This window comes from Apodemus sylvaticus, chromosome 2 (assembly GCF_947179515.1).
Source record: "Apodemus sylvaticus chromosome 2, mApoSyl1.1, whole genome shotgun sequence".
Classification (NCBI taxonomy): Eukaryota; Metazoa; Chordata; class Mammalia; order Rodentia; family Muridae; genus Apodemus; species Apodemus sylvaticus.
Window position 1 is genome coordinate 120,021,313 of NC_067473.1, and position 14,637 is coordinate 120,035,949.

Below are 14,637 nucleotides of genomic sequence, written 5' to 3' on the forward strand. Positions count from 1 at the left end.
TCTTCTTGGGTTCAAGGGCTGGCTCAAATGTTTGAAACAGGCCTGGTTGAGCCTGTTCTTCAGACAGCACCAGCTATGCTGACTGTGCAGTTTTCTCGAAGCTTCTGTGGAGTGAGTGCTCCAGACCACAGGTGCTAAGGATAGTCCAGCTAACTGACTAACAGTGGCCACTAATTAGAGTCCACGTCTTTGCTTATTTACAGGAAGATGAACTTCAGATGGAGTACTTACAGTAATAACTTTGAGCCTGGTTTCCTTCCAGTCAGAGCTGGTGCCCTGAGCAGACCTTGGGCTGCTCTGTATCCAATCCCACAACACCCAGAGGAAGCTGGATTCCCAGGAGCTCTAAAACGCCAAGCCAGGATCATAGGTGAGGTGGCCACAGCATCCACCCTGAACCGGGAGTAACTGGGACCCCCAGGGATCCAGGGACGCAGGAATCCCTTCTGGTCTGAGGCAGTGCCCGGAGCAGACTGTGGGTGCTAGTTCTGCACCAAGTTCCACAATACCCAGAGAAATCTCGACTCCCAGGTCCTCTAATGTGCCCAGGATCATAGGATCACAGGATCTCAGGAGCTTGGTCACACCAGGATTTCAGGATCTCAGAGGCAGCTAGACTCCCAGGAGCTCAGACACACCCAGGATCTTAGGATTACAGGATCACAGGATCCCAGGATCATAGAGATAGCTGGATTCTGAGGAATTCTGACACAACCAAGATGACAGGAGGGACAGGCTCTAGTCAGAGACAGTGAGTGCAGGTAGTACTAGAGATAACCAGATGGAGAGGCAAGCACAAGAACATAAGCAACAGAAACCAAGGTTACTCGGCATCATCAAAACCCACTTCTCCCGCCATAGTAAGCCCTCGATACCCCATCACACTGGAAAAGCAAGATTCAGATTTAAAATTACTTCTCATGGTAAGGATAGAAGACTTTAAGAAGGACACAAATAACTCCCTTAAAAAATAAAGGAGATCATAGGTAAACAGATAAAAGCCCTTAAAGAAGAACACAAAAATCCCTTAAAGAAATACAAGAAAACACAACCAAACAGGAGAAGGAATTGAACAAAACCATCCAGGATCTAAAAATGGAAGGAGAAACAATAAAGAAATCATAAGGGGAGATTACCCTGGAGATAGAAAACCTAGGAAAGCGATCAGGAGTCACAGTTGCAAGCATCAGCAACAGAATACAAGAGATAGAAGAAAGAAAATGAAAAATGCAAAAAGCTCCTAACCCAAAACATCCAGGAAATCCAGGACATAATGAGAAGACCAAACCTAAGGACAATAGGTATAGAAGAGAGTGAAGATTCCCAACTTAAAGGGACAGTAAATATCTTCAACAAAATTATGAAGAAAACTTCCCTAACCTAAAGAAAGAGATGCCCATGAACATACAAGAAGCCTACAGAACCTCGAATAGACTGGACCAGAACAGAAATTCCTCTCATCACATAATAATCAAAACACAAAATGCACAAAACAAAGAAAGAATATTAAAAGCAGTAAGGGAAAATGGCAAGTAACATATAAAGGCAGACCTATCAGAATTACACTAGACTTCTCACCAGACTATAAAAACTAGAAGATCCTGGGCAGATGTCATACAGACCATAAGAGAACACAAATGCCAGCCTAGGGTATTATACCCAGCAAAACTCTCAATTAGCATAGTTGGAGAAACCAATATATTCCATGAAAAAACATTTTTTCATAATATCTTTCCACAAATCCAGCCCTACAAAGGATAATAGATGGAAAACTCAAACACAAGGAGGGAAACTATACCCTAGGAAAAGCAAGAAAATAATCTTCTTCCAATGAACCCAAAAGAAGACAACCACACAAACATAATTCTACCTCTAACAACAAAAATAACAGGAAGCAACAATCACTTTTCCTTAATATCTCTTAACATCAATGGACTCAATTCCCCAATAAAAAGACATAGACCAACAGACTGGATATGTAAACAAGGACCCAGCATTTTGCTGCATACAGGAAACCAACCTCAGTGTCAAAGACAAACAGTACCTCAGAGTAAAGGGCTGGAAAAGAATTTTCTAAGCAAATGGTCCCAAGAAACAAGCTGAAGCAGCCATTCTAATATCAAATAAAATCAAATTTCAACCAAAAGTTGTCAAAAAAAAGATAAGGAAGGACACTTCATATGCATCAAAGAAAAAAAATCTACCAAGATGAACTCTCAATTCTGAACATCCATGCTCCAAACGTAAGGGCACCCACATTGATAAAAGAAACTTTACTAAAGCTCAAAGCACACATTGTACCTCACATAATAATAGTGGGAGACTTCAACACCCCACTCTCATCAATGGATAGATCATGGAAACAGACACCAAACAGAGACACAGTGAAACTAACAGAAAAGTTATGAACCAAATGGATTTGAAATATGTATATATGATATATATCTTATATATATGATATATATCTTATATATGTTATATATCTTATATATATGATATATATCTTATATATGATATATATCATGTATATTATATATATCTTATATATGAGATATATATATATATATATATATATATATAAAACATTTCATCCTACAACAAAAGAATATACCTTCTTAGCACCTCATGGTACATTCTCCAAAATTGTTCATATAATTGGTCACAAAACAGGCCTCAACAGATACAAGAAGACTGAAATAATCCCATTCATGCTATCCGATCACCACAGGCCTAGGCTGTTCTTCAATAACAGCAGAAACAACACAAAGTCCACATAGACATGGAAGCTGAACAACGCCCTCTCAATGATAACTTGGTTAAGGAAGGAAGAAATAAAGCAAGAAAGGAAAGACTTTTTAGAATTCAATGAAAATGAAGGCACAACATACCCAAAGTTAAGGGACACAATGAAAGTAGTTCTAAGGGGAAAACTCATAGCTCTAAGTGCCTCCAAAAAGAAACTGACACTAGCAGCTTGACAGTACATCTGAAGGCTCTAGAACAAAAAGAAGTAAATTCACCCAAGAGGAGTAGATGGCAGGAAATAAACTCGGGGCTCAAATCAACCATGTAGAAACACAAAGAACTATACAAAGAATCAACCAAACCAGGATATGGTTCTTTGAGAAAATCAACAAGATAGATAAACCCTTAGTCAGATTAACGGGAGGGCACTGGGATATTATTATCCAAATAAATAAAACCAGAACTGAAAAGGGAGACATAACAACAGAAACTGAGGAAGTTAAAAAAACCATCATAGTAGGATCTATACTGAACAAAACTGGAAAATCTATATGAAATGGACAATTTTCTGGCCAGAAACCAGGTACCAAAGTTAAATTAGGATCAGATAAACCATCTAAAAGTCCCATAACCCTTAATGAAATAGAAACAGTCATTAAAAGTCTGCCAAACAAAAAAGTCAGGATCAGATGGTTTTAGTGAAGAGTTCTATCAGACCTTCAAAGAAGACCTAATACCAATTCTCTTCAAACTATTCCACAAAATAGAAACAGAAGGAACATTACCCAATTAGTTTTATGAATCCACAATTATGCTCATACCTAAACCATACAATTACCCAACAAAAAAAGAGATCTTCAGACAAATTTGCCTTATGAATATCGGCACAAAAATACTCAATACAATTCTCACAAACTGAATTCTAGAACACATCAAAGCAACCATCCATCATGATCAAGTAGGCTTTATCCCAGGAATGCAGAATGGTGCAATATACGGAAATCCATCAACCTAATCCACTATGTAAACAAACTCAAAGAAAAAAAATCACATGATCATCTCATTAGATGCCGAAAAAGCATTTGACAAAATTCAACAACCCTTCATGGTTAAAGGAATTCAAGGTACATACTTAGACATAGTAAAAGCAATACACAGCAAACCAGTAGCCACTATCAAACTAAATGGAGAGAAAGTTGAAGCAACCCCATAAAATCAGGGACTAGACAAGGTGGCCCACTCTCTCCCTACCTAGTCAATATAGTACTCAAAGTCCAGTCAGAATAATTAGACAACAAAAAGATGTCAACGGGATACAAATTGGAAAGGAGGAAGTCAAAATATCACTATTTACAGGTGATATAATAGTCTACTTCAGTGACCCCCAAAATTCCACCAGAGAACTCCTAAACCTGATAAAGAACTTCAGCAAAGTAGTGGGATTAAAATTAACTCAAAAAAATTAGTAGCCTTCCTCTGCTCAAAGGACAAATGGGCTGAGAAAGATATTAGGGAAATGACACCATTCACAATAGTTTCAAATAATATTACATACCTTGATGTGGCTCTAAGCAAACAAGTGAAAGATATGTATGACAAGGATTTCAAGTCTCTGAAGAGAAAAATCAAAGAAGATCTCAGAATATGGAAAGATCTCCCAGGCTCATGTATTGGCAAGATTAATATAGTAAAAATGGCCATCTTGCTGAAAGCAATCTACAGATTCAATGCAATATTCATGAAAATTCCAACTCAATTTTTTGTAGAGTTAGAAAGAGCAATTTGCAAATTCATTTGGAATAACCAAAAACCCAGGATAGTGAAAACTATTCTCAACAATAAAAGAACTTCTGGGGGAATCACCATCCCCCAGATCAAGCAGTACTACAGAGCAATAGTGATAAAAACTGTATGGTATTGGTACAAAGAAGGCAGGAAGATCAATGGAATAGAATTGAAGACCCAGATATGAACCCACATTAAACAGTCACTAAACTATGGTCACTTGATCTTTGACAAAGGAGCTTAAACCATCCACTGGGAAAAAGATAGCCTTTTCAACAAATGATGCCTGTTCAACTGGCAGTCAACATGTAGAAGAATGCAAATTGATCCATTCTTATCTCCTTGTACAAAGTTCAAGTACAAGTGGATCAAGGACCTACACATAAAACCAGATACACTGAATCTAATAGAAGAGAAAGTGGGGAAGAGCCTCGAATACATGGGCAAGTTCCTGACTAGAACACCAATGGCTTATGCTTTAAGATCAAGAATCGACAAATGGGACCTCATAAAATTGCAAAGCTTCTGTAAGGCAAAGGACACTGTCAATAGGATGAAACAAAAACCAACAGATTGGGAAAAGATTTTTACCAATCCTACATCTGATAGAGATGTAGGGCTAATACATACAAAGAACTCAAGAAATTAGACTCCAGCCAATCAAATAACCCTATTAAAAATGAAGTACAGAGATAAACAACGAACTCTCAACTGGTGAAACCTGAATGGTCGAGAAGCACCTAAAGAAATGTTCAACATCCTTAGTCATTGGGGAAATGCAAATCAAAATAACTCTGAGATTTCACCTCACATCAGTCAGAATGGCTAAGATCTAAAACTCAGATGACAGCAGATATTGTCTGCTGAGGAACACTCCAACAGAAAGAGGAACACTCCTCCACTGTTGGTGGGATTGCAAGTTGGTATAATCACTCTGGAAATCAGTCTGGTGGTTCCAAAGAACCCAGGTATCCTTCAACAGAGGAATGGATACAGACAATGTGATATTTACACAATTGAGTACTACTCAGCTATTAAAAATGATGACTTCGTGAAATTCTTAGGCAAATGGCTGGAACTAGAAAATATCATACTGAGTAAGGTAACCCAATCACAAAAGAACACAAATGGTATATATTCCCTGATAAGTGGATATTAGCCCAAAGGCTCCAAATATCCAAGATACAATTCACAGACCACATGAAGCTCAAGAAGAAGGAAGACCAAAGTGTGGGTCCTTCAGTCCTTCTTAGAAGGGGTAACAAAATACTCACAGGATCAAATATGGAGACAAAGTGTGGAGCAGAGACTGATGGGAAGGCTATCCAGAGACTGCCCCAACTGGGGATCCATCCCATATACAGTCACCAAATGCGGACACTATTGTGGATGCCAAGAAGTGCATGCTGATAGGAGCCTGATATAGCTGTCTCCTGAGAAGCTCTTCCATAACCTCACATATACAGAGGTAGATACTCGCATCCAATCATTGCTCTGATCACAGGGTCCCCAATGGAGGAGTTAGAGAAAGGGCTGGAGGAACTGAAGGGTTTTTCCATCCCATAGGAAGAACAACAATATCAATGAACCAGAGCTTGCAAGGTTTAAACATCAACCAAGGAGTACACTTGGTGGGACCCATGGCTCCAGCCATATATGTAGCAGAGGATGGCCTTGTAGGGCATCATTGGGAGAAGAGGCCCTTTGTCCTGTCAAGGCTCTACACTGCAGTGTAGGGGAACGTGAGGGCAGGGAGTAGGGAATGAACAGGCGGTGGGGGGGTACACTTTCATAGAAGCAGGAGGAGGGGGGATGGTATGGGGGAAGATCATTATTTACTGAAATGTAAATAAATAAAATATCCAATAAAAAAAAAAAACGAGCCTGGGGAGAGGGTTCAGTCGATAAAATGCTTGCATTCCCAGTGTTTTTATTTGACTGAGAGCAAGAGAGTTAGCTCTCTGGCCTTCTTTCAAAATGGTTCCTGTGTTGGGGATGGCTTGAGAAAAGGTTGTGTCCTAGTTACTTCCTGTCGCTAACCAAAACAACTGACAAAAACAAACAAACAAACAAACAAACAAAACCCAACCACACCAAACAAAACAAAAAACCCCAAAAAACTTAGGGGAGGAAAGGGTTCATTTGGGGAAAATCCCAAGTCACAGTCCATTATTGGGGAAAGACAAGAAACTCATGAAGGAGCAAAGGCTGTGGGTGCTGCTTATGGGCTTGCTCTCGATAGCTTGCACAGTAGGCTCTCTTACCAGCCAGGACCACCTGTCCAATGGCGGCATCCCCTCCCCAGTGGGCTGGACCCCACCACATTTATCAGTGATCAGAAAATAGTCTACAGGCCTGCCTACAGGTCAATCTGAAGGAAGCATTTCCTCAGTTGAGTCTCTTTCCAGGTGACATTAGTATGTCCCAAGTTGGCAAAAACTAAGCAGCACACTGTCACAGTGAATGGGTGTGGGTGCATGTGGGTTGAAGGGTTGGGCAGGTAGTGACCTAGGAACCTCACATTAAAATTGAATTGCAATAGGATTTTTTTATTTATTCATTTTTGGTAATGCAATTTTTTTTTAAACCAGTATTTCCTAGATAAGGGTTTAGTCACATTTCCTGAAATAAAGTGAAGACATCTACCCTTTCTGTAAAGCTCCTGTTTTGAGATTGGTGGAGAATCAGGAGTGGAAGGCACTGTAGAGAGGCCTCTGGGCAGCAGAAACTGTGGTAAAACAATAATGAAAACACTAATTATATGAATAAGCAAAGCATACAAGTTTGATACCTGTACCTCTGAACATGGCTATAGCAAGTGACTGCCACTGTGCTACTGGGCGGTAGACTGAGTAGTTTGCAGGTCACAGGGCTGCGCTAAGGGGGCGTAGCTTAGCCCCGTGGAAGCCTTGGAGGTGGGGCAAAGCTTTCCCGGGGGCGTGGCAGGTCAGTAGGCCGGCCCTCTCCTTGGGGCGCGCGGTCGGGGGCGTGGCCCCGTAGCTGTCCGGTGCGCTCGCGGCCAGTGCGTAGCGTTCTCAAGTTCTCAGCGGCTTTGCCGGCGTCGTCCCCTAGGCGGCCGCCGCGTCCCGGTTCCTCAGCAGGCCCGGCTCGGCCGGGAGCGACAACGAAGCCCTGGAGAAGCCACCGTCCCCCCCGCCGCCTCCTCGGGCGCAGACCTCGCCCGCGCCGGCGAAGGTTGGAGTCGTCCCCAACCGCCGCCTAGGTGCTGTCCGTGGCGGCCTCATGTCGTCGCCACCCGGCCGCCGCGCCCGCCTGTCGTCCCCCGGGACCAGCCGCCCGGTCACTGAGGCCCGCGAGGAGTTGCGGCGCCGCCTGCGGGACCTCATCGAGGCCAACAGGGTGATGATCTTCAGCAAGAGTTACTGTCCACACAGCACGCGGGTAGGCGGGGCCGGCCGTAGCTGAGCTCTGGGGCGGGGCATGGTGGGCAGGATCTAAGCAATCCCGGTGGGGGCAGGAGAGTGAAGGTGCGGACTGGATCTGGTGGGTGGGGCGGGGAGGAGCGTGGATAAAGGGGCTGGACAAGTTCCGTGAGCGGGATCTGGGGACTGATGCCAGATCTGAGCACTCGCAGTGGGCGGGGCGAAGCCGTAGCTCTGTAGTTAGCGCCTGGTGGGCGGGGTCTGAGCAAGATTGTTGGGTGGGGCGAAGCGGAGGTCTGTGGAGAGTGCCTTGATGGGCGTGACCGAAATAGGGTCTGGGAGGGGCTTATTGGCGGGATGGAACCAAGGTATGGGTCCTGGTAGGCGGGGCTAATAGGGAGGGTCTGAGTGGCATTCAGTAGGCGGGTCCTAGTCGATAGGGGGGGTCTGGGTGGAGCTTAGTGGGCGGGCGGTCCTGAAGGTGGGCGGGGCCCAAGGGTGGTAGGAATAGGGCTTTTGTGAACTTCCCCAGGCTTCATTGCCTACCTGCTCTGACTCACTATGGGGTCCCAGGATGTTGCCACTTAGGGAAACACTTGCTTTCCAGCCTGGTATGGGCTTTAGTTTATCAAAATTAAAAAAAAAAAAAACAAACATTTCAAATTGTTGTCTTACTAAAATAGAAGTGCGAGGGATGGCAAGGTTTGCTGAAGCTGGATCTAGATCCTACTTGTTAACTAGTGTGTTTGGCTCCTTGACCAGGTTTCAGAACTAGTCGGGGTCTTGTAAGGTGAAGTTAGAGGAGGTGGTAAGAACCATGGAAGAAGTCGTGGCTAGTTTAAGCTCTGTTGTACATTCTGTAATTTGGGGCTGGGTGGGCATTTGACATTGTTTTCATAATATGAGTTAAAACTATTCTTATAGAAACCTTTGGAAGGAAGATGCAAGATGGGGCTGTTCAATATCTTGATGTTTATTTAACATTATAAGAAAGTTGAAACAATAAGGGTCAGGTATATAACTTAGTGGGAACCAGGCCCTGGCTTCCATTTCTAGCACAATTTAAAAGAAAAAAAATAGATGCTGAGGCAGAAGGATCATACATTCAAGGCCAGCCCAGGCTCCTATTAACAGTCTGATCACAAGAAACAGAACGAAATGGTGCCAGCTCTAGGACCCAAGTCTTATCCCCAGAACTCATATTTAAGAAAAAGGCATAGTGGAGTGCACTTTACCTCAGTGTATAGAACACAGGCAGGGAAGTAAAGATTCCCAAACCTTATGTGTCAGGCCAATAAGAGAAGCTATTGGAAAGAAGGTAGACAGATAGTCGTTTGGGAATGACACCGAGGTAGTCTTCTGGCCTCTATAGCTGCAACTGCACCTACATGCAAAGATATACACAGACACAGTCACACACACACATTAAAAAAATATGTATCCATCTTAAAAACTAATAAAATGTCGCTAACAGCATGGAGACTCCAGGATGTTTCCTCCCTCCCTCCCCCCAGGGTTAGCCACATGCCTTACTCATACCTTACTAAGAGGTACCTGATCCTGCCATCACTAACAGTACCCTGTTCCTTTTGGCCTGCCTGGGCCTTATGTGAGTAGAGTCACATGTTTTATAGCTGTTCCTTAGCAATTTTACTTGGAGATTCATGTGTGTTAGGACCTGTGGCTCTGTCTCATTACCTCTCACTGTTGTGATGTTCTCTAGGCTAACAATGGACTTGGGGTAATCCTCCTGCCTTGGTCTCTCAAGCATGGGGATTATAGCATGAGCCACCACAACTGGCATAACATTTTCCTCTTTAAAGTGATATGGATAGATACTTTCCCTTGGACACATCTGGAAACACACCCTGGCCAACTTACCTAGTTGCTTTTGAGCCACACTTGATCTTTGCCCAAAAGCCCAGAAGCAATGGGCGTCTTTCATTGATTCATGGAGTCAGTCACAGCGGCAGGGCGTTTTCAAGTACTTACACTAATTTGGCCTCTGCTGGTGTGTCCCCGTTCTTGCTTTCCAGCCTTGCTGACAGCTGCTGCATTCCCCCTTTGCAGTTCTGGTAGGTAATGCTCTTCCATTGAAGTTTTCATCTCCCTAATGAAGCCCTCGTGCTATGGCTCCCTTGAGGAGTTTTCTCTTGTGAACCATTAAGACCAATTTCTTCTTGTTTTTCTTTTGTGGTGCTGATTTGTAGGTTTTTTTTTTTTAATTTATTATAAATACTAATCCTTTGGTTATATGTTGGGAAATCTTGCAGACTCTCATGATTGGGCCTTTTGGTAACTGAGGTTTGTGAGTGTCCCACTTCACTTTCCTTCCACAATGTGTGAACTTCAAGTTGTATTCAGGACCCCTGCTTTAGGCTTTGCAGTGTTTCATAAACACATTCTTCTGACTTGGCTCCTGCAAGTTTGTAGTATGACTTCTACACTTGTTGTCTTTAACCCAGTGGGAATTGCTGTTGGTGAAGTCCAGTTACACTGAGTCCATCCTTTCTATTGATCAGATCTTCATATGTGCTGGTATCTTTCTTTCTTTGTTTGTGTGTGTGTATGTGTGTGTTGGTTTATAGTGGTGAGAAAAACATTTCCTGAGGTAGGGTCTCTTATCAGTCCAAACTGGCCTTGAACTCTGCAGCCTTTCCTGTTTCTGTTTGGATGTTAAGTCTTCCAGCTTGTTCCTGGGTATGTCCTAGAAGCCAATCTTTTGGTAACCAATCACTGGCTTTTGTGGCAGTTTGTTCATTGGCCTATTAAATGCATCACCCACAGTCCATTGTGGTTTCCACATATGGTTCCTACAGAATCAAGAAGAAGATTTGTCCCTCCGTTGAAGTGCTTTTGTTGTTTAGAAAGCATTAGTTTTTGGGTACTTAGCATTGTAGAGACATGAACATGGATGGATCTGGGCCTCAGGAGCTCAGAAGAGCTGAGCTGTCACCAGTCAGCTCTCACATACAGAGAAAAAGCTGGTGACAAAAAGAGTTGTAGCAACCGCTGGGCGGTGGTGGCGCACGCCTTTAATCCCAGCACTTGGGAGGAGGAGGCAGGCAGATCTCTGCATTTGAGGCCAGCTTGGTCTACAGAGTTCCAGGACAGCCAGGGCTACACAGAGAAACCCTGTCTTGAAAAACCAAAAAAAAAAAAAAAAAGGGTTGTAGCAGTGAGCGATAAACTGGTTACTTCAGGCAGTCTGCACAGGCAAAGGGAAGGAGGGGGGGGGGCTCCTCCTTCAGGGGTAAAGAGGAGGTCTGCTTGTGAGGGAAGGCACTTGGCATAGTAATTGATGTAAGCAAAGAAAGGAGAGGGCAAAAGGAAGGAAGTGTGGGCCAATAGAAGGAGTAAGGAAGGAAACAGGGGTAGGGTCCCTGGAAAAGGTTGGAATTTAACTTCAAAAGTTTTTCAGTGTCTTGTGATGTTTTACCGTAAGTGTGGGCTTAAGAATATGGTAAAGAAATGTTACCCCAGACCTGCAAGGATCTGACCTGGCCACTACACAAAGCCTAGTAAGCCAATGGGATAATGGATTCACAGGCAGGTTGTAGTTGAAGGATATGTGCAGGACAGCTCGAACTAAACTAGGGCAAATGCCTTGATATGTATTTTTAAACACATTTGTCACATCAGTAAAGTAGAGGCCAGTGACATCAGGTGTGGGGAGTGGAGAAAGCCCTGAAAAGGTGAACTCCTGAGTAATGTTTGCTGTTGAAATGTTGCCATGTCAAGAGCTCTAAAGCCTGAAACCTTTGGGGAAGTGGCAAAGCCTTCCCAGAGTATGCTCAGGGAAATGACTAGTCTTTCTTCCTGGTCAGAGCACTAAAGTAGAGAGTGTGTATATAAAATGTCCCTCAGAGCCTCCCTCTCCTACCCCCTTTTCTACAGCCTTGAAGACTGCTCCCCTCTAGAGACTGCTTCTACCATGGTTAGCTAAACCTGCTTCCTTGATTCCGCTGTATGCAGTAACCCTGCCCGCCATTCCCCCACTTTCAACTCTATATGATAAAATGCCTAGGGAGAGGATGCTGAGGTTTCTCCATCCGAGGCTCCAGACCACCATTTCTGGGTATCTGTGTGTTTCTTTTCTCCATTCCCCTGCCACCCTGAGTCAGGGTCAAGTCCCTGGAGCCATGTTCAAGGCCTCAGCAGTTAGAAAGAGTCACATTGTTGGCCACCATCACTACAGTCTTATCTCCAGAAATTTCAATCTGTAATTCTAAACCCATCAACACAGTAACTAATGTCTCTACCTTCCATGCCCTCCCAAAGCACCTCCTAAAGATGAGTTTGACCACTCTAGGTGCCAATGTAAGTGACATCATCCAGAGTTTGGCCTTTCGCTTCTGACTTGCTTTCCTTAGTATAATATCTGCAAGGCTTGTCCATCTCATAATGTGAGCTGGAATTTTCCTTGATCTTAAGGGTAAAGAATGAGCCATTGTGTGTGTACATCTACCTTGCCTATCAATACAGGCACCAGTTGATACTTGCCTTGCTTTTGGCTGTTGTGAGCGATGCTACAGTGAACACGAGAGAACAAAGGCCTGTTACAGAGACTCTTTAATTGTATTTTTCTGAGGATTTGTCCTTTTCCATGGTGGTTTCCTTCATTCACTGGCAGATTAGCTTGTCTCTCTAAAGCAGTGGTCCTCAAACCCTCTGGAGGGGTTATGGAAAGACCCTTTCACAGGGTTTGCCTAAGACCATTGGAAAACACACAGACATTTACATTATAATTCATAGCAGTAGCAAAATTAGTCATGAAGTAGCAACAAAAATACTTTTATGGCTGTGAGTCACCATAACATAAGGAAGTGTATTAAAGGGCCAGAGCGTTCGGAAGGCTGGGAACTGCTGCTCCTATTTCTTGCCTGCCCATCTCCATTGCCTCTGAACAGGAACTTCTCCATGGCCTGTTTCAAAAGAAGTCACCCAGGAGCTCTCTGCTCAGGTGGCCTGCCTCTCACCTTGCATGATGTTTTTGAGCTGGAGGTGGGGACAGTGACTTAATTCTTAATGAGTGACACCTAGCTTCATGAGCAGGGTTCTTAACGGGCTTGCAGCCTCTGGTCACCTTGGCTTTCCTTTTTCTTCCTGAGACTTGACCTTATGCAGATCGCATGACCAGGGCCCTGGTATTTTCCACCAGCCACCTGTGTAGAGCATTTGACCTCATGGTTGAGTGGAGGAAGGGAGCCCCTGTTTTAAAGCTTCTGTGACTCAGAGCTGGGGTGGAGCTGAGACCTGCCATTTGAGGAGATACTATTTTGGGGCCATACTCACTTGAAGTAGAGTTCCTGCCAGGAGAAGAAGGGGCAGGTCTAGGCACTAGGGCCACTGCCTCTATTTTTCCAAAGACTTTGGAAACATTTTATGGAATAAATGTTCATTTGATGAATGCTCTTAGAGGATTTCCAAAACTTGAAGGGGTCACTCTTAGAAAATTATCCTGGTTAGATATATACCACCAGGCCTTGGAGCCTCTAGGTTTTATCTCAGGGGTGGAGAGAGTTGAAGGGTGGTCTCACAAAATGGCTATGAAAAGACCAGTGGCTGCTGTCGGGGGAACTGGAGGAGGCAAAGCTGATGGTGGCAAGAACACCTGAGCTGGAGTTACTGTTGGGAACTAGAAAGTGGAACAGTTCAGCAGAGAGAACTAAGACCTAGCCATTGCTGGCACTGGGTGGGTGTTGGGGAGGATAGTGTGACCTGGAAGATGTCTGGAATGCTGGTGTTCTGGTAAAACCTAGCCAGAGCTTTGCAGAGTGGTTATGGTGCAGATTCAATGTTCTGAGTGATGCTTACACTGTGGTCTCTCAATCTTATCTAAGTGTCCAGACTCTGGGGTGTTTTCCTTAACTCCAGTAGTTAGCCTTTCATCATGCTCTTGATTCCTGCTCCAGAGGGCAGAGCGTGTGTTTGTCTGGTTCATTGTTGTATCTCATGGACTTGGAACTGCGGTTGACTGGTCCTAGGTGCCTGATGGTTGACTTACTTGGACAGACTTAATGGCTGTTGAGAGTAAGCACACAAAGAGGAAAGATACGGTTGAAGAAGATTTGCACTGAAGCGTAGCACCCATAGAAGAATGCCAGGAACCTGTCTGTGCCAGAAAAGAGATTTGGGCAGAAAAGTTGATTAGGAGTCATAAGGAGGCCAAGAGTAGAGTGGAAGTGGCAGACTGAGTTAGTCTGGGGAACTAACTATATAGAGGAAAAAATGAGAAAACTGTTGGCCACACTTATGTCCTTAAGGATAACCGGTGACAGACATCTCTTATTACCATATGTCACATGGGCATCCTTCAAAGCCGCTGAACCTTTTGAGAGCATGAAGCTCACAAGGGTCTCTCTTACAGGTTAAGGAACTCTTTGCATCCTTGGGAGTGGACTATCACATCCTGGAACTTGATCAAGTTGGTAAGTGACTGTCAGTACATGCTACTGTGTGTAGTAATGCCAACATGACTGCTCTTTTCCACACACTTTGCTAAACTCGTTTATTTTCACACCTTTCTATCAAATGAGCCCTTTTTGTTTGTATTCAACCACAGATGATGAACCTTCAAATGGCAGACAGTTTATCATGATAAAGATTTTCTATGGTTGAGGTAGGCCATGGGAGGAGCTGTAGACTGCTAACTCTAAAGTGTCTGAGGCATTGCATCCTTGCCTGTGGCATTCTGCAGACTAGATTAAGCTGTCATAACAAA

The 14,637-nt window shown here is 43.7% G+C and overlaps 1 protein-coding gene across 1 annotated transcript in view; it reads left to right on the forward strand.

Moving 5' to 3' along the window:
• The first annotated feature begins 7,609 nt into the window (after positions 1-7,609).
• The window catches only part of Txnrd3 (thioredoxin reductase 3), a 32,132-nt gene continuing 25,104 nt past the window's right edge, over positions 7,610-14,637 (forward strand). The window contains exons 1-2 of the mRNA XM_052174305.1: positions 7,610-7,932; positions 14,284-14,344. Of these exons, the coding sequence (XP_052030265.1) occupies positions 7,774-7,932; positions 14,284-14,344 (220 nt within the window). The 5' untranslated portion in view covers positions 7,610-7,773. The remainder of the gene's footprint in view (positions 7,933-14,283; positions 14,345-14,637) is intronic.